The sequence below is a fragment of the Empidonax traillii genome, unplaced genomic scaffold (assembly GCF_003031625.1).
Source record: "Empidonax traillii isolate 1590-97213 ecotype Southwest subspecies unplaced genomic scaffold, ASM303162v1 scaffold998:size213616, whole genome shotgun sequence".
NCBI lineage: Eukaryota > Metazoa > Chordata > Aves > Passeriformes > Tyrannidae > Empidonax > Empidonax traillii.
The window spans coordinates 82,058-104,041 of NW_020956191.1; the positions used below are offsets into that span (position 1 = coordinate 82,058).

A 21,984-nucleotide genomic window follows, 5' to 3' on the forward strand; every position below is an offset into this window, starting at 1 on the left:
TGAGATTCAAGTTCGCTCTGTACTTGGAAACCTCCTGTGTATGGAATGATTTTGGGGTGGGGGGGGAGTGTGGCAGTCAATGCTCTCTGTGTCATGTCCATCCACTGTCATCCCTGTAAATGGTGTTACCTTTGCTTACCTAACACCTTGGCCAAAGCCTCTGCAAACTGGCTGTTCTGAAGCTTCCACTTCTCTGGTTTCAGCAGATTCTGCCCTGTGAGCATCCTGACCCTGTTGCTTTTCCTTTCGTGTTTAGGGGGGGTTGGGGGTGAAGGTTGGACAGACCCTTTCTATGAAAATATTTCAAGTGTTTTAAGCAAACTGTGTAGGTACCCGTTGATTGGAGTTGTTCTGCAGCCCTGCTTCTAAAGGTATGGAACTCTGGTCCAAATGATGGCTGATTTGTCGTAGGAAAGATCATCAGGTTAAAAAAAAAAAATATATATAATAATTTTTTTCTTGTGGTGGGCTTCTAGAAAACACATCAAGCTGATACTTAACTCTTTCTTTGATTGAATACAGTAAACCTTTTCCATAGTTAAATTCAAAGAGGTAAATGTTCAAAGACTGGGTTAAATGTGTGGAATATGTATATTGGTGGAAAATAGAGTTTTCAGGGAGCTCTGTCTGTCGGTGGGAGTTCCCTTTATTGTCACGTCAAACTTGGAAGTGTTTTGCTTTGACTAAGTGTGGTTCTTCTGTCCAACAGCAGTGAGTGGAAGAGCATCTGCAATGTCAAACACTCCTACCCACAGCATTGCAACCTCAGTGTCCCAACCTCAGACGCCGACTCCGAGTCCCATCATTTCTCCTTCAGCCATGCTGCCCATCTACCCTGCTATAGATATCGATGCCCAGGTGAGCCTGCTGCCCCACACAGCCACAGAGCTGTTTCCCTCTGCCCCCTGAATAATTCAGCAGTGGGAAACGGCTCTCTTGCATGATGGATTGGGGTCTGGGGACTGGATTTGCTGCTTTTAGAAAGCCCGAACAACTCCCTGGGGAGTTGCAACCCACTTTGCTCTGTGCTCTCGCCAAACAAAAGAGAAGGTCTCTGAATGACTGAACACTTGTATTTCTTATTCCTTTGTTGTCAGGCTTATGAGAAACAGCAAAGTTGTCTACTGACAAATTAAATATGTTTCTGGCCTGATAGGCTAAGACAAAAATAAGCCTTAGAATGTTGCACACTGATTTTTCTGGTTGTGCTTCAAGTTGCTGGCCAGCGATCACAGACCTCTGGAAGTCTTGAAACTAATAATTTCTGTGATTTTTGTTGGGTTTTTTTTTGTTTTTTTTTTTTTTTTTTTTGACAAGAGGAAATAATTCAAGCTCTCATTTCCACTAAAGAAAGGGCTGGTTTGCATTGAAAATAATTGTTAAAAGAGCAACTTTGTGTTGACTTAACAGCTAGCTGGCCATCAGCAGAAAGCATGCACATACTACCTGGCATACATGTGTGCAGAGCTCTGGGCTGTACATAACCTGGCTGAGGTTTGGGCAACGTGCAGTAGAGGAAAGGCGTGGGATCGTGGTGGAGAAAGGGAGAGAAACCTCTGGAACGCCAGTCCTGGGTGCCTCAGCTGCTTGTGGCACTTGGCTTGGTTTGTGCTGTGACCGAGCCTTTGGTTGAACCACAGTGTTAAGAATTAAAGATAGAATTCTTACCTTCATTATACCATCTAAAGGTCACAGTCAAGCAGCGGTAAAGAAGTTAATCTGGTTAGCAGAGCACAGATAACAGCTCAGTTCCTGAAGAATCTCAGTTCTTGTCAGGATTTCTTCTTAAATCTGCCAGCAGAGCTGACTTGAGAGTTGGAATCCTGTTAGGAACTTGCACACAGAAGATAGTTATAGGAGAATCAATAAACACATCTTTAGCTTATAAAATGTTTCTATTGTTATGGCTAACGTGCAGTATAGCATGGGCTGCACTTGAGAAAGCAAATCTTTATCTGGTGTCCGTGGTGTCTGTGTGCTTTAGACCGAAAGCAACCATGACACAGCCCTGACACTGGCCTGTGCTGGAGGCCACGAGGAGCTGGTCCAGACCCTGCTGGAGAGAGGAGCCAACATCGAGCACAGGGACAAGAAAGGTGGGTGTCTCACCATGGCACTGCAGCCCCTCTCTGCTTTTGCAGCCTCTCATTCCAGTTAAACCCCCAGTAAGCCCAGTCCTTGTGTGAAGCCTTTAGGCTTGATTTTCGGGGGGGTTAACTCGCATCACTCGAGCTATGAACGTGGACTCTTCAAATGTCCTTCTCCATTTCAGGGTTTACTCCGCTTATTTTGGCTGCTACAGCCGGTCATGTGGGTGTTGTGGAAATCTTACTGGATAATGGAGCTGATATTGAAGCCCAGTCTGAGAGAACCAAGGACACTCCCTTGTCTTTGGCTTGTTCCGGAGGGAGACAAGAGGTGAAGTAAAACTTAACTCTTCAAAAGCAGTGTGTGAGTTATATGTTGTGTCAGTACAGCAAAGCAACCTTCCACAAAAGTTACAGTCACTTAAGTCAGCACTCTTATTTCAGGATGGTGTGTTTTAGAAGGATGCAAAGAGCTGCACATTGTTCACATTTTCCAATTTATACTTTAAAACACGTCTTCTATAGCTTGCTTTCTCTCCTTAGATTACTGTGCAGGTGTCCTCATGACTGTAGTCATTAGTGCCTCATTACGGGCCTTTTGCTAGCATAATTAGATACGATGGTGAATGTGATGAGTGTTGTTGAGAAGCAGGAATTAGACACAAATGGGTTCCATAAATGAGCCACATCATGGCTTTTGGGAAAGAAAATGGGAAGACACTGGGCTTAGGGCAGTAGAGGTGATGTCAGGATGACCTCCTGCCCCAGTTGTAGTGTTTGATAATTATATTTGTCCTGTGATTTCATGGGAAAACGTTCTGATTGAAAATTATGCAGGTCTCATCTAAACATTTTTTATACTTAAGAACTGAAAGTGGAGCAAATTAGACATTGCATGAGAGATGACACAAGGGGTTTTCACCTTGGTGTACATTGTTATTTGAAGTTGCCAGACAGTTGAGTTTCTTGTCAGGTCCTCTGCAGGAAAGGACAAAAAGCAGGAGTGCTTTGTCTGCTGCACTCACATGGAATCTGTGGGTTTGGCAGTCCTTAAAGACCACAGAAATAATCATAAAAAGGTCTGGTTTCTCTTGCTGTGTTGTGCAATGTGGTATGAATGGTTGAAGCATGCCAATGAGCAATTGATTTTCTACAGCAAGTTTTCCAGGGGCTTTGAGAACACAGTTGCAGCCTCGGCTGTTCGTGGAGGCGAGAAGTGTAGGGAAGCAACTGAGATGGCTTTCTTACCATTGACATCTTCTAACAGTATATTCAGCCTTGAAAACCGCTTGTCCTGGATAGATTTGTAAGTTCTGGAGAAAACCAGATGTTCTTTCTTAACCCCCCTGCAGGTGGTGGAGTTGCTGCTGGCTCGAGGGGCAAACAAGGAGCACAGGAATGTTTCTGATTACACACCTTTGAGCCTCGCCGCCTCGGGTGGCTACGTCAACATTATCAAGATTCTGCTGAATGCTGGGGCAGAAATCAATTCCAGGCAAGTTCCCTCTGCACTCCTCCTCTCCTGGCTGTAGTTGTGAGTTATGTGAAGCAAGTGCGTGTGTTATCCCTTTGTTTTCCCTGCGTAGTTTACTCTGTGTGGGCATGTGGGCGATGCTTTTGCATCCACTGGGAGGTAGAAAACAGCTCAGGTGTGCACTGCACAGGTCTAAGGGAAGGGCTGAGCACAAGCTGTGCTCCTCACGAGAGATTCCCATACATTTAAAGCAATTAAAAAGTGGCACGCGTGGTGTTTCTAAGTGAAAGTACTTGTCCTATATGATGCTACTATGGAGAACCTTGTGTAGGTTCAGTAGTAGTTGGTGTGAAGCTGATTCTTCAATCTTGAATAAGTACTCTGCCCTCACTAGTTAATCATAATCACGTTTATGAAGTTTGGGGGTTTTCTTCTTTCTTCTCTTTCAGAACTGGTAGCAAATTGGGCATTTCCCCGTTGATGCTGGCAGCCATGAACGGGCACACTGCTGCTGTCAAGCTGTTACTGGACATGGGCTCCGATATAAACGCCCAGATCGAGACCAACAGGAACACAGCTCTGACTCTGGCCTGTTTCCAAGGGAGAACTGAGGTGGTCAGCCTGCTGCTCGACAGAAAAGCCAACGTGGAACACAGAGCCAAGGTAAGGGGCAAACACTGCAGAAGTCTCCAAAAAGAGCTGCTTTGTAAGTCATCACGTGGTTGTTGTTACCTGATTTTCTTGGCTTTTTTGTGCAAGTTAATTTTTCTAGTTCAGTTCTCCAGGCCAGTTAACTGAACTGAACCGTATTTTGTGTAGGAAAAAAATGGCTGCACTTAAAGGCGAGGGGTTTTGTGGTTACACAGTTCATCCAAAAGTGTGTTTCTTCTGAAGCCTTAATTCATCTTAAGGTGCTTATAAGCATAATAAACCATTATGTTCCTGGAAGTTGAAATAAATGCTGGCTCTCAAGTGAACCCCACCTCCTGAATAATTTTCTCTTTTTGCTGCCTGCTTGTCCCAGACCGGTCTGACTCCGTTAATGGAAGCGGCCTCGGGGGGATACGCGGAAGTGGGCAGGGTCCTGCTGGACAAAGGTGCAGATGTGAACGCTCCCCCGGTACCTTCCTCCAGAGACACAGCTTTAACCATTGCAGCAGACAAAGGGCACTACAAGTTCTGTGAGCTGCTCATTAGCAGGTACTGTGTTTGTAAATTAACAGCTTAAAGAGAAATGTGGCCTTACTTAGACTGATTTTCCTGATGCACAGTAATATTTCCCAGTATGTGCTACAGGGTGGGCAGCAGGAAGGGTTCTGCGTGTGGGCCCGTTACTGTGAATTTGCCTTTCTCCCAAGTGCTCAGATGCAGTTGTGTTTGGTGTCAGAGTGCTCCCTTTTGCCCAGCTGCAGGGCTGTGAAGGGCTGTGTTTGGCGTTGCAGGGGGGCTCACATCGACGTGCGGAACAAGAAGGGCAATACTCCGCTGTGGCTGGCAGCCAACGGGGGGCACCTCGATGTCGTCCAGCTGCTTGTTCAGGCTGGAGCTGACGTGGATGCAGCTGATAACAGGAAAATAACTCCTCTCATGGCAGCCTTCCGAAAGGTAGGATGTGAAGTTCGGCTTGCCTTTTGTCTGGGATTGTCTTGATCATCCCTACACGGTTGTTGGAAGTTAAATGTAGCTGTCAGACACTGCGTCAGTTCACTTTAATACTGGGCACTGAACCTTCAAAAATAGGGGGGGGTGTCACCTGTGTAATATCTGTGTTAAATTCTAGTAGGGATTTGCTTTATAGGCAGTTTACTGAGGCTGGTTCTGGAGTGTGTGAGGGTGAAAATTGGAGGGTGTTTGTGTGTGGTAGAACCAGGGGGAAACTGGGTTGGTTCATTATGCAAGAGAGGATGATGGTCAAAAAAGTGCAGTTTAGCCTGATTTGAGTTTAGAGATGATTGTTGTTAGCCAGGGAGTGGAGCTGAGGTGCTGCAGTAGTGGGAGAATCGCAGATGAGTGTAGGAGCCCGCAGCTGGGAGAGCTGGGCGTCTGCAGACTACCCAAAAAAAGGCAGAAGTCTGCGGAAGTACAGCTGGAGGAAGGGCAGCCTGATGAAAGGTACTGCAATTGCATGCCTCCTCTGGTGTCAGAAGGGTGCAGCAACATGCCCCGAAAAAACAGTGTTGAGAGAGCATCACATGTCAAGAAGTTGAAAAGAAATATTTCTGGAGGAGTGCTGGGACTGTAGTGTTTGTCAGTGAACTGGGGGCAGCTGGGCCGAGAGAAAGAGCCATCCTTGAAATTTGTTTGCAGGGTCACGTGAAAGTGGTGCGTTATCTGGTGAAGGAGGTGAACCAGTTCCCGTCCGACTCGGAGTGCATGCGATACATAGCAACCATCACTGATAAGGTAAGCTGGGAGGGAAGGGAAGATGGGAGAAGGAACAGTGCTGTTGTGCCTCAGCTTTCCAGGCCATGGAGGGAATTCTCACTGGCGTGCTGGCCACCAGCTTTCAGCCACAGGATGAGTCCCGTGGGAATTCTTGAGAAAAATCATAGCAAAGAAATGGTTACTAAATCACAAGTGGGAGCTGGACATCACACATCCAAACACTTTGGAAAACTGAGGGTCTGTGTACTTCCCCATTTCAGGAGATGCTGAAGAAGTGCCACCTGTGTATGGAGTCAATTGTTCAAGCCAAAGATAGACAGGCTGCAGAAGCCAACAAAAACGCAAGCATTCTGCTGGAGGAACTGGACTTGGAGAAGGCAAGTGGGAAGGGTTTGGAGCTGAGAATGCTTCCTTGGTAAAATTCCAGTTTCATGTTCCTTCAGGATGATAAGATCAGTGTAAGTAGGTTTTGAGCATAGAGGGGTTTGTGTAATTACCATCATTGGAGTGTCTAGAGAGGAGCATCTTGCTGTTCAGGTAATCTTTGATCTTTGCTAATAATCAGAGAAATAGGGTCAGAAAATGCCAATGTAACCTGTTTCCTCTGGAATAATATTGTACCAAAAGAAGGATTTCTGAGTACGTGTTTTTGTCAGGTGCAAGACAGATGGGCATTTTCCAGTCATGTGGATTTTAGGTCTAAGCCCTGTTTTGTGTCTTACACACACTAATTTACTAGAAACCATAATACTGTAGTAGAAAGTTAACAGAAAAACCCAAGTCTAGAGTGCTAGGAAATAGAAAGCATTTGGATTTCTTGAAATGCATGGGAAATCTTGTAATGCTGTTCCATGTGCTTGCCTTGTAGCTGAGGGAAGAAAGCAGGAGACTGGCTTTGGCTGCCAAAAGAGAGAAAAGGAAGGAGAAGAGGAGGAAGAAAAAAGAAGAACAAAGGCGAAAACTAGAAGAAATAGAAGCAAAAAATAAAGAGAATTTTGAACTTCAAGCTGCTCAGGAGAAAGAGAAGTTAAAAGCTGAAGGTGATTTGTTTCGTTGCTACTGCATTTATTCTAAAAAAAGAATGGAATTCCATGTGAGTTGATAGAAAAAGGGGAGAAGCTCCCTGTTATGACATCCCATAATAGTTTTAGGGATGTCTGCACAGTTACTGGTTTTGAGTGGTGTTTGGAGCCTCGTCAAGTTACTCCTGAGTTGTTTGATAGGACAGGTGTGATTTGGAAAGCTAAACCACACAAGCCTCCTCAAGCCAGCTAAATTACTCCTGCTTTTTTATTCTTCCATCAGATGATCCCGAGGTCCCCATGGAGCCTCCCAGTGCTACCACCACCACCACCATAGGTATATCTGCCACCTGGACAACACTAGCGGGATCCCATGGGAAGAGGAATAACACCATCACCACGACGAGCTCCAAGAGGAAAAACAGGAAAAACAAAGTAACCCCTGATAACGTTCAGATTATCTTCGATGATCAGCTCCCAATTTCCTATAGCCAGCCCGAGAAGGTGAACGGGGAATCCAAGAGCAGCAGCACCAGCGAGAGTGGGGACAGTGACAACATGAGGATCTCCAGCTGTAGCGATGAGAGCAGCAATAGCAACAGCAGCCACAAGAGTGACAATCATTCTTCCACGGCCAGCACTAACACCCAGAGCAACAAAAAGCAACCGTCGGTGCTTGTCACTTGTCCAAAGGACGAGAGGAAAGCAGCTCCTGGCAAGTCATCCATCAAGTAAGTCCCTGGGACCCTGCATGCAAAATACAGGTCCTTTTTTTTTTTTTTACCTTCCCCACATAATAACAGCACGTCCTTTCTTTTACAGGTTGTCTGAAGTTATGAATGAAGTGACAAGTAATTCCTTGTCTACTTGCACAAAATCTGCTCCTTCTCCCCTTTCTTCTCCAAATGGAAAGCTAACCATTGCTAGCCCCAAACGTGGTCAGAAAAGGGAAGAAGGGTGGAAGGAAGTTGTGAGAAGGTAAGCAAAATATTCCCCTGTTTCCCCTTGTTGCTGTCCTCTGTGTAGCCATCCCTGGAGATACTGAATAACCTTCTTAGGGGGGTTGAGATTTCCCAGAACTGCTGCTACGTAGCTTGAATCGGGAAATAGAAGATTATTTTGACCAACCTGCCCACAGCTTCTTGCCTTGGAAGCATTGCCCACTAAATAGTGTTTCTTTTTTCTACAGATCCAAGAAGGTTTCTGTGCCATCAACTGTAATTTCCAGAGTCATTGGCAGAGGAGGATGTAACATCAATGCAATCCGGGAGTGCACAGGAGCGCACATAGACATTGACAAACAGAAGGATAAAACTGGAGATCGGATAATCACTATAAGGTGAGCGGGAGCCCTCATTTGCTCCTCCCTGTGGGGGTCTCCTCATTGTAGAACACCTGAATGTATAGCAAAATGAAAAGGCTTGCTTTGGTTGCTTCTTGGAAGATCACTTTGAGACGGGGAAGTGAAGGGGGAAGCACAGGTACAACCACCAGTTCATACCGTGGTGTTGCTTCTAAATACAAGTTGTGAGATGAGGCAAAGCATAAAGGTTGGGATGTGGCTAAATATATGAACTTGTGTAGTGAAGTAAATATTTTAACCATTTGGGGGTTTGGGGAGAGTCAGAGTTTTCAGCTTGAGCTTCTTGAGTAATTGTCAGCAGCAGGAAGCTGCCAAGCTCAGTTTTCAGGTGGAGAGTTGTCCTGTCTGTGTTAGCATGACAGAAGGCAGGCCGGATCGTGGATCGTGGGGTGGAGGTTCTTGGCCATAATGTGTGTAAATGCCTAGATGCGCTTTCCCCTTCCTTCCTTCCTTCTCGTAGGGGTGGCACAGAATCAACCAGGCAGGCCACGCAGTTGATCAATGCTCTGATTAAGGATCCGGATAAGGAAATTGATGAACTTATTCCAAAGAACCGTTTGAAAAGTTCGACCGCAAACTCCAAAATAGGGTCCTCGGCGCCTGCCGCCACTACAGCTGCTAACAGTTCTCTCGTGGGCATCAAAGTGACCACCGTAGCTGCTTCGTCGGCGTCCCAGCCTGCCTCCACCCTCTCCGTGCCTGCCATCTCCTCGGCCTCCACTCACAAGAGCATTAAGAACCCCGTGAACAACGTGCGGCCCGGTTTCCAGGTGTCCCTGCCGCTGGCGTATCCTCCTCCGCAGTTTGCACACGCTTTACTGGCCGCTCAGACCTTCCAGCAGATCCGTCCGCCTCGGCTGCCCATGACGCACTTCGGAGGTACTTTCCCACCGGCCCAGTCCACGTGGGGCCCGTTTCCCGTTCGGCCGCTGAGCCCCGCGAGAGCCACGAACTCGCCGAAACCTCACATGGTGCCTCGCCACAACAGCCAGAACGGCGGCGGTGCTCAGGGGAACCCCGCGAGTTCTCTGACGACGAGTTCCACGGCGACCACGACTTCGGCGGCCTCCACTGTGCCTGGTTCTTCCGCGAGCGGCAGCCCGAGTTCCCCCTCGGTCAGGAGACAGCTCTTCGTCACGGTCGTGAAGACGTCCAACGCCACGACGACCACCGTGACCACCACGGCGAGCAACACGAGCACGGCGCCCACCAACGCCACGTATCCGACTCCTACTGCCAAAGAACACTACCCCGCCTCCTCCCCCTCGTCCCCCTCTCCTCCCGCACAGCCCGCGGGCGTCGCCAGGAGCAGTCCTTCCGACTGCGCGGCCGCGGCCTCTCCCAACAAAGGCGCGCCTTCGGCCGACGCCGACGCGGGCAGCCCGCCCGCGGTGGAAGCGAGCGGCTCGAGCGGCGGCAGGCAGCCCAACCCTGGCACCGGCAGCTCCTCCGTGCATCCCGCTCATCAGCAGCCCCCGGGAGCTCCTCTGCCGGAGGCCAGGCCCCCTCTCCAGCAACCTCAGGTTCCTGCTCCAGATCCTCGGCTGGTCGTGCCTCCCGCTTTAGCAGCGACGAGCTCATCCGCTCCCGTGGCGGGTCCCACCAACGCCCCGATGACCTACCCCGTGTCCCAGGCGTCCGTGGGGTCTGCCCAGCCCGCAGCCAAGATGGAAACCCCGGCCATCAGACCGCCTGTCCACGCAACCGGCAGCGTCCACAAGAATCCGGCTCCTGCGCAGAACTCCTCCGTCGCGGTCCTCAACGTGAACCACATCAAAAGGCCCCACAGCGTTCCTTCTTCAGTGCAGCTTCCTTCTACCTTAGGTACACAAAGTGCTTCTCAGAATTCGGCCCACCCGGCGAACAAGCCCATGGGGAACAACTTCAGTGCTACTCTGCCTTTCGGGCCCTTTAGTACGTTGTTTGAGAACAGCCCCACGTCTGCTCATGCCTTCTGGGGTGGGTCCGTCGTTTCATCTCAGACGCCGCCAGAATCCATGCTCTCCGCAAAGTCCTCATTTTTGCCAAACTCAGATCCGTTACATCAGTCTGACACTTCCAAAGCCCCAGGTTTTAGGCCACCGTTACAGAGGCCAGCTCCAAGTCCCTCAGGTAAGTGCGTTCTGTGTCCACACCTATTTTAATAATGCGGCTTATTCTGGATTTTTTTAAGCCAAGTAGAGCTCATTTTCCTTTTAAGTGCCCCCTCTCAAATCTAACAACTGGGTGGCAGCTGATGAGCTTGATAAAGTCACTCTTTGCCATTGCAGCCCGCTCTGCTCTGATAGCTGAGATAATAAAACACTTCACTGTTGTTTCCACCTCCCTTCCCTGCCACCACCTAATGCCTGTTCTGGTTTGTGGTAACATGTCCTGAGGCTGCAAAAAAATATGCAGTGTCTTCCTAGTGCGAACTTGTAGCTTAAAAGAGATGTGTTCTCTTAATTACTAACTTTGAGCAAAAAAAGTTATTTCCTTGACTGCCTGAATTTTTGTAGGGAAACACTGAGCCCTCTGCCCAAAGCAGAGGCAAGGGGTTGTCACAGAACCTGTTCTGTAGCTTTCAGAAGGTACAGATGTGGTTTGGGCCATCTCTGCCTGTTATGGTAGGACCTCTGAGTTGTTTATAAATTATTACAACAGCAGTTGTTTTCCTGCTTTGTGAATATGATGGCGTTGAATTTTGTCAGCTTAATCTACTTCTCAGCATGTTGGAATATGACTGTGGAACCACAAGATATACAAATATCTAAATCTCAGATCCCTTAGATTTTATTTTCCTCTTTCTTCCTCGAAGAGGACATGAAGGGAGCAGTAAGTCTTGTATTTTGAATATCTTGGCTAATTGCTGTTAATAAAAAAGAGGAATCATTCTTGATTTGTTTGTACAGCACAATTGCCACATACAGTCCAGACTTGCAAAATGGAAAGCTTGAGGCTCCCAGTTTTCTTTGGAAAATAGTAACACATCCCCCCAAAAATGCGTGGGATAAAAGTTTTCCTTCTTTCCATCCTTTTTCCGCAGTGTGGGCAAGCTCTTGAGGGGGGTGCTGGAGTCCTGGGAGTCACTCGTGCCTGTTTCTCTCTTAGGTATTGTCAGTATGGATTCCCCCTACGCTTCTGTAACACCTTCTTCTACACACCTGGGGAACTTTGCCTCCAACCTTTCGGGAGGGCAGATCTACGCGCCCGGGGCACCTCTCGGCGGAGCACCTGCAGCTGCTAATTTTAACAGACAGCATTTTTCCCCTCTTAGTTTATTGCCCCCGTGTTCATCAGCGTCCAGCGGTGAGTTCTGCTCAGCAGGCAGCTGGTGAGAAGCTGCCCTGTAAACACAGGGGTCTCACACGACTGTGTAAGGGATTCCGGGAGAAAATCCTTAGGGCGGATTCTGGTGCCTTCCTCCACCTTTGGCCCCTGCAGTCCTGCCTGTGCAGTGCAGTTTTTTGGGCGAAAAAATAAGAAGCCTCGAGTGTTGGCTTATTCAGAGAATGAGTTAGTCTGATTTATTGGCAAAAATAGTGACAAAAAACCCCACAGGGAACAAATCAGGATTTAAAAAAGGAAATTAAAAAAAAAAAAAAAAGGAGGAAAAAAATAAACCCAACGGCAGCATGGATTTGTTTAAGTTTCTTTCAGCTCTGGTTGTGGCTGTAATCCTCAAATCCTCTGTTTCTGATGGACAGTGATGCTCAGTTAAGGTTTTGTCGTGTGTGTCCAGTGGCTGGGCTGCCAGGGCATGATAAACGTTTTATATAAGGGACTGAATCAATGGTGAATGTGTCTCTGATCTGAAAGTAAGACTTAAATTTATCCTGAAATGTGTGCTGGATGAACCTGGCACCGAGCAGCTCCCCAGTGCCAGTTGCTGGATGTTCAGGGGTGGGTTTGTGGCATCTGGCTATCAGCACTAAGTGCTCCTGTTGCTCTCCTTGCAGAATCTCCCGCCCAGTCTGTGTCCTCTGGAGTACGAGCACCCTCTCCCACCCCTTCAGCAGTGTCCTTGGGATCAGAAAAGCCCAGTAATGTTTCTCAGGACAGAAAAGTTCCTGTTCCCATCGGGACTGAACGGTCTGCACGTATTAGACAAACTGGAACGTCTACTCCTTCTGTTATTGGGAGCAACTTGGCTGCTCCAGTGGGACACAGTGGGATCTGGTCCTTCGAAGGTATAGGTGGCAGTCAAGGTAGGTGGTGTTCATAGCTGCGCTTGAATTGATCACGGTGTTGTGTTCCCAAACTCACCGCAGTGCTGGAGGATGATGCAGGAGTGCCTCAAAATACTGGAGTGCTCTTTCCCAGGGATTTGGAGCAGGGACTTCTGTTTGCCCTCCTGGCCAGCTAGTTGTGTTTTAATGAGGTCTCAGAAAACAGTTCTGAAACGCCATGGCTGCAAAGATCTGGTACTCCAAGTAAGAAGTAACAGGAGAAACCTCAGGGTTTACAAGGGTGAAGTAAGTGGCTGAGGATCATTGGATTTAGGAAGAGGGGAAATTAAGGTGTCTCAATATAACTGTCTGGGGTTTTTCTGTCGATGAAAGACATGGTTTGTACGGTAGGAGATAGTATTTAATTTGTAACCAAGAGAGAGCTTTTTGTGCTGAGGAGGGTGCTTTTATAAAGTGGTAATATGTTCTACATTTTAGTTCTCTTTGTTTTTTCCAGCCACTTGCATTTTACCAGCACAAGCTCTCGGCTCTCCTGGAGTCACATAGAATGTAGTATTTCATAATTTATTAATAACTTCAGCAAACTCACCAGGAGTCTTGGATACAACTTACAGGAGACTGATGAATTTTTGTCATGTTGATGGGGGGTTTTTGGGGTGGATTTTTAGTTTCTGTGGGGGAGATGTGAATCATAAGACCATGTTGGATTGGACCTCTGGAGGTCCTGTCAGCCTCCCGCACAGAATGGGGTTTGCTGTGAGGCTGGACAAGGCTGCTCAGGGCTTTATCCAATCTACCTGGGAAAACCTGCAAGGATGGCAATGGGAACTGCTCACCCCCTCTGAGCAACCTGTTCTGCTGCTTGACTGAGTCCAGACAGCCTAAGGTTTTAACTGAGTGACTGCCCTGGGGTTTATCCCCAAATACAACCCCCACTGTACATCACTAGTGGTCTTTTCCCAGGTAAGGCTTTAGAAATTGAATACTTGTTTCTATTGTCTGGCTGTACAAGTTGTCCTTGTGCCTGTCTTGGCCTTCAGAATGCTTCTTGCTTTCTACTTTTTTCAGTTACTTGAATATTTGATTTTCAGTTCGCAACAGGATTGGCTTTTCTTTTCTTAACTATTGGGATGCCTCAGAAATGTTTTTGTATCCCTTCTCCAAATATAATTTCCTTATGTTTTGTTTTGAAAACGGCTTTTTGAACGTCTGAGGTTTGAACTGTAGCACCAATACCAAGCTCCCCCTGGTGAATTCACCTGATTAGTCCACGAGCACAAGTCTGGAGCCGGTCATTTCGGGTTTTGCTTTGCAAAAGGACTTCTCTGTCTCTTCGAATATTCAGTAATTAATGGGAGAATGGAATTAACGGGAATGAAGTGGGGCAAATAGTCTTCACAGCATACATACCCTTTCCACAGCACCAAAGGCACAAGGCATTGAGGTTTTTGGAGGAGGGGGAGTTAGCCCAAAAGCCAGCTTTGCTGTTGAGTTGGAGGAGAATGGCAGGGGCAGCGCTCTGCTCACAGGTAACTGTTCCCAGCTCCTGGCCCCGCCGCAGGGCTCCGGCCTGGGGGCTGCAGGGGCCGCTTGTGGGGCTCCCCCTGCCACACGGGCCACGGTTTTAGTGGGTGCAGGAGCTGCAGGCTGAGCACAGGGCACAGCTGAGGCCGGGAAGGGCAGGAGGAGGGGGTGTCGTGTGGATAACGCCGTGTCTCTGTGCCGTCAGATAAAGTGGACTGGTGTCACAGCGGGATGGGGAGCCACATGATCCACCGGCCCATGTCTGACCCGGGCGTGTTCTCACACCAAGCCATGGAGAGGGACAGCACGGGAATCGTCACGCCCTCCGGTACATTCCATCAGCCCGTTCCTGCAGGATACATGGACTTCCCAAAAGTCGGGGTAATGACCTTGGGCCTGATAAGGCAGCACAAAGCCCTTTTAGTGCTTCTGTCTGTGCAGGGGTAGCAGCGGCCACAAAAACGTCCTGACTGTCGCTTTTCCTTGCCCTCAGGGAATGCCTTTTTCTGTGTATGGGAACGCCATGATTCCTCCCGTAGCCCCCATCACAGATGGTACTGGAGGCCCCATCTTTAACGGGCCTCATGCTGCTGACCCATCTTGGAACTCGCTGATAAAGATGGTTTCAAATTCCACAGAGAACAACGGGCCTCAGACGGTAATTGTTCCCTTTTTTCACACTGTGTTTTTTTTACCCCAAACCATCACGATTCCTGTCGGGGCTGTCCTGCATTTGGGAAAACAAATTTCTGGGCAAAATTTGATAGGAAAAGCCATTTATTTTTGCTGTTAGTTAAGCTTTCCCTTCCCAAAAATGGAAAACAGCAGGGGGTTGTTGCTGGACTCCTGACTGTGTTAGGAGTGCTCGTAGGAAGGGACTAAAGTAGCTCTGTAGGAAGGGAGTAAGTAGCTCTTTGTCTGCTGCCCTGATCTTGCCTGGCTTGCCCACTATATATAATTTAGGCAGAGGGTTTAATTCTCCTAAACCTCTTGTTCCTACTCAGCAACTAATACTCTAATGGAACATCAGTAGCTCTTGTTAGATTGTATCCTGTGCTTATGTTTAATTAGACAGTGAGCTCTGTTACACTGTTACTAAATAAAGATGTTTCTAGGCTTAATTTGCTTGGGAATGATCCAAGCTCCAGGGAAGGGCTCTCAGCTCTGGCAGACCGCAGGTGTGTGGAAGAGGGGGTTTGGCCACAGCTCCGGTATCGCTCTGAAGTGGCTCCTGACCACAGTGAGGTGGTTTCCGGTTCAGTGAGGAAACTTTGTCCCCCAGTAAAAGCTTTACTTGGTTAGACTTGGGTTTCCCCAGAGCTGAGGGTGTTGGGGGGAGATGAAGTGCCAGAAATGAAGTTATTGATTGATACCAAGTGTGAACGGGAAGAGGAGGGTGAGTCTCTTGCTCTGGGACTGGAGGGATTGAGGCACTGCCCTTGCAAGTACCTTGGCACATGCACAGAGTCCCGTTAGTCCCCTTGGGCCCCGCAGTGTCCCTGGGACTAGTGCCCTGCTCTGAGCACGGAGTTAACGCGGGTGTCTCTTTGCAGGTGTGGACTGGAACTTGGACACCTCACATGAACAGTGTGCATATGAACCAACTGGGCTGAGTGGGATCAACGTGCTGGCCTTGAGATTCCTTGTTTTGCAGAGGAAACCACAAATGGCAGAAACAGTTTATGTGCTCCCAGATCATTCTACTGATGTGCTTGACTGAAGTGTGTAGGCTTTTTGCAGAAGAACTTACTAACTGACCTTTTTCTGTGAACATTGTGACCACCCATTCCCCACCATCATATGTTTCAACTTAGTTAGACTTTCTTCTTTCCTTTCCTCCTCTTTTTTTTTTTTTTTTTTTTTTTTTTTTTTTTTTTTTTTTTTTTTTTTTTTTTTTTTTTTTTTTTTTTTTTTTTTTTTTTTTTCTGACATAACTTTCTGTTGAAGCTGTTCTTTGGCTGGTTGGTTTTAGTACTGTAAACTGCTTCTGAGCAAACACAGAAATTTAGCAAAATTATGTAAACTTGATCCTGAAGTTTTAGAATGGCAAATAAATGTACAATTGTTTACATAACAAATGGCTAAGCAGAAAGTAAATTTCAATATGTCAGTTATAGAGGCTCTACTTTATGTAGACTTAAATTAATGTGAGATATGTACCTTCATATTCAGAAATCTGGATGTTTCCTTCATACATTAAACTATTAATAAGCATAACTTTTCTACTTGTGTAATTTAAGTACATTATAAAAACAAAACAAAAAAAAAAAAACAACAGGCATTATCAGAGGGCTTTTCCCAAATAAATGTGTGTTGGATTGTTTTGAGAATACCTAACTTCTCTTTGTGAAATGAGAGCTTCCCTGCTGAAAGCTCCAAAGGCAGGTTTATTCCAGAATAAGCCCTGTGAAGGTTTATTTGGAGAAGTCCAAGTGGGAATAATTCCCTTACAGCCACTGGCAGGAGCTGTCACCTGTGAACAGCAGTACCAGGAGGTAAAGTCTGGGGGGTCCTTTGAGGCCAGGCTGGGTGAGCAGTGGCACAGATCCAGTCAAGATCCCCCTGCAGTTCCTGCACTTAGTGTTTAAAGGAGATGTACAACTCAAATTAAAGAAGTACTATTTGTTTTTATTATGGTGCTCCCTTGAAAGCCAGAAAAAACACCCCTCTTGCCTTTTACATACTGTGCTATTTGAAGTGGGCACATGCCTTGTACGTACCCATGTCCCTTTGGTGCTCTAAATAAAAGCAAACCTTTTTCCAGCTGCAAATACCTCCTGTGAAGATCTGGTGGGAGCAACCTGGATCCTGAAGCGAAGAACTGCTCAGGAAAAGGATTGAAACTCCATCTCTCACCTTACTGTGGTCGTAGTGTGTCCTTCCCCTCTGCTATGTGACCGGCAGCTTTCTGCTACGTCATTTGCTGACGGCTTTAGGTTTGAGGTTATTAATCCTACTCAGAAACAGTAGTCAGTATTGATTAACACCATGAATTGCAGAGGATTTGTTAACCTGACAGCTCAATCCATGCTTGGGCCACTACAGGCTTGATGCCATCACTGTGGCTGGACAGTGGGAAATCCTGGGTGGAGGGAATTGGACCTTTTTTTTTTTTTTTTTTTTTCTCAGATACCATTTTTTAATTCTCCCACAGTATAATGTTTTTTATCTGTCCAATAAACCAAGGAACATGCTCTTCTGGGAGCGGGCAGGTGCTCTTTATTTGAGAAAAGGGAACAGACCCAGGGTTAGGATGAACAGGGAGAGGAAAACATGGTGCAGAGGTATTTAGGCCTCTCCTTGCCACACAAGAGGGGAGGAGACACAGTTCAGAACCTGGCTGGGCAGGAGAACACCGCTCATGGGGAACGAATAATTAATCATAATTAATGATTAATCGCTCGGGAATGCAGTTTCCAGGCTGAGAAAGCTGGGGCTGCTCAGACTGGGGAACCTCGCAGCACCTTTCAGTACCTGAAGGGGCCTGCAGGGTAGCCGGAGAGGGACCCCCCCTGGGGAATTGCGGTGCCAGGACAAGGGGTAAACGTGTACAAACCGCGAGAGGGGCAATGTCGGTCAGGTCCGGGGCAGCCAGACTTTGCGGGGAGGGTGGGGGCACACCGGCTGGGGCTGCCCTTCCCTTTGCCCTCAGCCGCCATGGCGGCCGCGGCCTCGCGCGCTCCGCCCCCGGGTGGGCGGCGCACGCGCACATTTGGGTGGGTGGGTGGCCATGTGGCGGCTCGCGCGGGTCCCGCGGGCGGCGGTGGCAGCAGCGGCGGCGGGAGCGGGGACGGGGCCGGGGCCGGGGCCGGGCGGAGGCGGCGGGGGCTGGTACGAGTGGGCGGCGAGCTCCCAGCCCGTGCACTGGGCCGAGGGCGGGCTGGCGGCGCTGCAGGCGGCCACCGGGCTGCCCTGGTGGGCCGCCATCGCCGGCGGGGCCGCCCTGCTGCGAACCACAGTCACCCTGCCGCTGGCCGCGCACCAGGGACAACTGCTCGCCAAGGTGGGGGCGCTGGGAGATGGGGGGGCGAGGAATAAGCGTCTTAATAACAATTCGTTTATTGCACAGGGTCTTGTGAGTTTGGGGTGTTTTGGTTTTGGGGGGGGGGGCTCTCAGGGGCGGGGGAAGCTGTGAGGGAGGGGCTGATGGGAGCGAGGAATAAACGTACCCATTCTTTTATTGCAGCGGAGTTTTTAAAGTACTTTTGTTAATTATCATCGAGGTGGCACTGAAGTTGGTGGGGTTTTTAAGTAGAGTAGCCAGTCACAAGTCCTGAATAAAGGCAAAAAGATGCTTGTTAAGAATTGCTCTGATTTCAGCTGGGATAGAAACAATTTTCTTCTTAAAAATAAAATTTTATCTTCATGTAGCAGTATCTTAGATTGTTACTGTAAATACTTGTCACTGTTACACTTGCCACTGTTATTTACACTTGGTTATATTGTTTAAAGATAAAAGGTGTTCACTTGCCTTGTCTGCAAGACATTCACGAGATGCTGCTCTGTCCTTCGCGGCCGTGAGTAATACCTGTACAGGGATTAAATTACACAGTGATAATTAATATGTTTAATATCTGTACAGTTGTTCAGTTATATTATACAGTGACAATGAATATGGTTAATGTCTGTACAGGTTTTTAATTGCACAGGGATAATTAATAACAGAGGAGGGAAGAGGAAGTGGTTGTTGCCTGCAACTGTGCCCAAACATTTCTCCTTTTCTTTAGCTAGCTGGAAAACTTGCAGCCCGAGATTAAAGGACTCGCCGAGCGCCTTCGCTATGAAGTTTCAGTGCGAGGAAAGCAGCTGGGCTGGTCTGAAAAGGTGGCCAGGTATGAGGGGCATTGTACACGCCTCACAAATCCATTCCGGAGGGAGGGGTGGCAGGAGGGAACAGCCCACAAAGGTTCTGCCCAAAGCTTAGATTTTCTTTCCCCTCCTATAATTTATTTTCTCTCTCCCCTTTCCTACTTTATCCCCTTTAAAGCTCTGAAGTGTTGTTTTTGTCTCTCCCAGGTTCCACTTCAAGAAGAACCTGCGGAGGGTTGTTACGGAGCTGTACATTCGGGACAACTGCCACCCCTTCAAAGCCACCTTGCTGGTGTGGGTGCAGATCCCCGTGTGGGTCTGCGTGTCCCTGGCTCTGCGCAACTGCAGCGTCGGGGCCCTGGGCTCAGAAGGTGAATAACGTGGACAAGTGTTAATTAGGGTGTTAAACACTCTTTCATTGGCGCTTTTTACTCACTTACTGTTTTCACAGGCCCTCTGTTGGTTACAGAACACAATCTCTTGAACTGGATGTATAAGCTGATATAAAAAGTCAGCTACTGAGTTTTTAAACTTAATACAGTTTGAACTTAGTTTTAAACTTAACATAGTCTGATAATCCTATTTAGCAAGTAACATTGCCCATGCCATGGAACACTCGGTATTAATCTGTGTGATTTTTTTTTCCTTGTGAAATACTATAGACAAGGTGAATGAGTGATGGTTTTTAAATTAAAAAAAATTATATATTTTTTTTAAAGGTGAGTTTATAGTTTGTTCTTCTAAACAAAAATGTCACTAATTACACAGTTATTAATAAAAGTGTAATTATTTCAAAAACATGAAAGGAACACCCTAAGCTACTGCATTCTTATTTTCCTCATTGACTTGTAAAGTGGTGGTTGAAATCAAAGTAGTTTTTACTGCAGGTTTACCTGTCAGTGGCTGTTGATTGCTAAGCTGGCTCTCAGCTTGTATCTCCCACCTGTTTACTTGTATTGATAGCAGACAGTTAAAATCTGTTAAACCAAAGATTTTTGCTGTTACAGCATTTATCACATCGATAGAATGTACCTAGAAGGTTGTATGGTTGCACCGTAATGCATGGGACAGTTCTGGCTCGCTTGAGGCAGCGAATCCTACTGAATTCTGTACTTCCCTTAAATTATTCTTCTAGTTCAAGAGCAGTTTTCATCAGGAGGAGCACTGTGGTTTACAGACCTCACGGCACCTGATTCCACGTGGATTTTGCCCGTTTTCCTGGGGCTGGTGAATCTGCTGATAGTGGAGGTACGCTGGTGGAATAAACAGGGGGATTGCAAAGGGTTAATTCTTTTCACAGAATTTTTAGGCACTATTACCCACTTATAAGGGTGGTTCCACATTATCACTGCTTTAAAAGCACTGGGCAGGACTGAAAAATAGCCTTTGTTCTGTGCATTTGAATGTGTTGGTGTCTTGTTCAGAGCTGACAGACTGTCCTGTGACGTGTCTCAGATTTACTTGAGCCTCAGTAAAATTCAGTTTTCACTGAAATTTCTCTTAGAATGATGTTCTGAGGAGCTTTCTGGGAGTTAACCCTCACTTTGGTCATTTCAAAAAGAACCTGTTTATAAGCGTGTCTCCTCTTTCAGATGTTTGCTTCACAGAAAAAAATGCCAGTCTCCAGGTTCCAGAAGCTCGTGACGAATTTGTTCCGCGTGGTGTCCGTGGTGATGATCCCTGTGGCTGCCACAGTGCCCTCCGTAAGTACTGAGGTGACTTTCATGGCTCTTCACCCGGGCCTGGTATGTTGTGGTGCCTAAAGGGCAGCCCAGATGCCTCATGGGGTTCGTATTTCTGCTGCTGTTTGCCTGAAAACAAATCAGATGTTTTGTCTACGAGTGTGTTTAAATTCTTCATGCCTTTGGATTATTTTTGTCCAAGAGGGAAGAATCTGCAAGCTTGGAGGGACGTTCGGAGCAAGTTAATGTCCTTTGTGCGGTCTCAGAACTAAGAGGAAAACTTTATGTGAAGTCATATAGGCAAGGGTTTGTTAAGTGAAAGAGGAAACCAGCCTAGTTTTAAATGGGGAAATTTTCCAGAGTTTTCTTCAAACATTTCTCATTTTTACCAGGTGTTTTACTGCAGAATGTTCTTAGCAAAAAACAAACTGTCTGGTTGTTTTCTCATCAGTTTATAGTCTGGAATACAGAAGTTGAAACAAGTTTAACATGCCTTAATTTATGAACTGCAAGCCTCAGTGTAGATGACACTTTTCCCTAGAAGAGTTCAGAGACCCAGACAATTACATTTGATCCAGCAGCTCTAATTGTTATTGAGAGGAGGAGCGTTTGAGGTGGGTTATTCCTGTCAATAAGTGGGGGTATCCCACGGCTGTGGTTTGGGAAGAGCTGCCCAAAGCTGGTGTTTTCCTGGCCTCCAGGGAGCCGAGCCAGCTCTGTTTGTCTCCTTGCAGTCCATGGCGCTGTACTGGCTGTCCTCGAGCCTCGTGGGGCTCTCCCACAACCTCCTGCTGCGCTCTCCCGCCTTCCGACGCCTGTGCCGCATTCCAAGGACCAAATCCGACTCGGCTACTCCTTACAGGGACATGGCAGCTGCCCTGGCTGCCAAGTACGGCTTTAGGAAATGACATCCCTGAGCTGCAGGAAGAGCTGGCTCAGGAGCGAAGCAGTGCTGTTTAAATGAGCTGTACTTATGTGCCGTGTATTTATTTTCCAAATAAAGCCCTGAAGGCCAGAGAGAGGGACTGGTCTGCATTGGGAAACTTTGTTTCAGGGGCCCTTGTTTTGCAACTCCAGCAGTCCGGTAATCCAGGTTTGTCTCCTGAATTACTGTTAAGGAGCTGTGCGGGTGAGTGTTGAATAAAACTGTGAGTCATATAAGTCTGCCTCTTTTTTACTATAAGTCCTAAAGGTAAAGAGGTTGTTTTGGGGGTTTGGGTGTTTTTTTTTTGGTTAAAGTGGTCATGAAATACTTATTTATAAGTTTTTTAAATATTCCAAGTTAATATTTTGATGTAAACTAACAAAAAATTGGGAGCAGAATTTTTAATGCAGAATTGGAAGCATTTATTTGAATTGTGGTGATGGCTTAGTGGAAGTGTGCATATAGGGCCGAGATACAGTTTCTGACTAAAAACAGCAGTTTTGGAGAAAACGTGCAGATGTCATTGTGCTAATAATGCTGTCCT

At 47.2% G+C, this 21,984-nt stretch overlaps 2 protein-coding genes across 12 annotated transcripts in view; both read left to right on the forward strand.

Annotated features, from left to right (window-relative positions):
• The window catches only part of ANKRD17 (ankyrin repeat domain 17), a 68,546-nt gene extending 52,637 nt beyond the window's left edge, over positions 1–15,909 (forward strand). For 6 of the 11 annotated variants that reach the window (XM_027903896.1, XM_027903892.1, XM_027903894.1 and 3 more), the window contains 20 exons: positions 710–858; positions 1,985–2,096; positions 2,273–2,418; positions 3,440–3,582; positions 4,011–4,224; positions 4,586–4,761; positions 5,004–5,166; positions 5,869–5,964; positions 6,207–6,323; positions 6,815–6,986; positions 7,252–7,699; positions 7,791–7,946; positions 8,158–8,307; positions 8,792–10,443; positions 11,422–11,619; positions 12,270–12,518; positions 13,922–14,029; positions 14,230–14,405; positions 14,518–14,682; positions 15,578–15,909. In XM_027903896.1, the coding sequence (XP_027759697.1) occupies positions 710–858; positions 1,985–2,096; positions 2,273–2,418; positions 3,440–3,582; positions 4,011–4,224; positions 4,586–4,761; positions 5,004–5,166; positions 5,869–5,964; positions 6,207–6,323; positions 6,815–6,986; positions 7,252–7,699; positions 7,791–7,946; positions 8,158–8,307; positions 8,792–10,443; positions 11,422–11,619; positions 12,270–12,518; positions 13,922–14,029; positions 14,230–14,405; positions 14,518–14,682; positions 15,578–15,637 (4,850 nt within the window). In that variant the 3' untranslated portion in view covers positions 15,638–15,909. The remainder of the gene's footprint in view (positions 1–709; positions 859–1,984; positions 2,097–2,272; positions 2,419–3,439; positions 3,583–4,010; positions 4,225–4,585; positions 4,762–5,003; positions 5,167–5,868; positions 5,965–6,206; positions 6,324–6,814; positions 6,987–7,251; positions 7,700–7,790; positions 7,947–8,157; positions 8,308–8,791; positions 10,444–11,421; positions 11,620–12,269; positions 12,519–13,921; positions 14,030–14,229; positions 14,406–14,517; positions 14,683–15,577) is intronic. The other 5 variants (XM_027903898.1, XM_027903893.1, XM_027903901.1 and 2 more) reach the window with 2 other exon arrangements.
• Positions 15,910–17,754: 1,845 nt separating this feature from the next.
• LOC114068038 (cytochrome c oxidase assembly protein COX18, mitochondrial) lies at positions 17,755–21,536 on the forward strand. Its single transcript, XM_027903885.1, has 6 exons — positions 17,755–18,027; positions 18,756–18,856; positions 19,041–19,204; positions 19,969–20,081; positions 20,426–20,536; positions 21,250–21,536. The coding sequence occupies exons 1-6, from the start codon at positions 17,755–17,757 to the stop codon at positions 21,421–21,423; spliced, it is 936 nt and encodes a 311-aa protein (XP_027759686.1). The 3' UTR covers positions 21,424–21,536.
• The last annotated feature ends 448 nt before the right edge of the window (positions 21,537–21,984 follow it).

Excerpts from the sequence above, each read along its gene's own strand:
- LOC114068038 (XM_027903885.1), top strand. The coding sequence starts at position 17,755 with ATGTGGCGGCTCGCGCGGGTCCCGCGGGCGGCGGTGGCAGCAGCGGCG. Across the intron at positions 20,082-20,425 it reads TGAATCTGCTGATAGTGGAG|ATGTTTGCTTCACAGAAAAA; the intron begins GTACGCTGGTGG and ends CTCCTCTTTCAG. Across the intron at positions 20,537-21,249 it reads TGGCTGCCACAGTGCCCTCC|TCCATGGCGCTGTACTGGCT; the intron begins GTAAGTACTGAG and ends GTCTCCTTGCAG.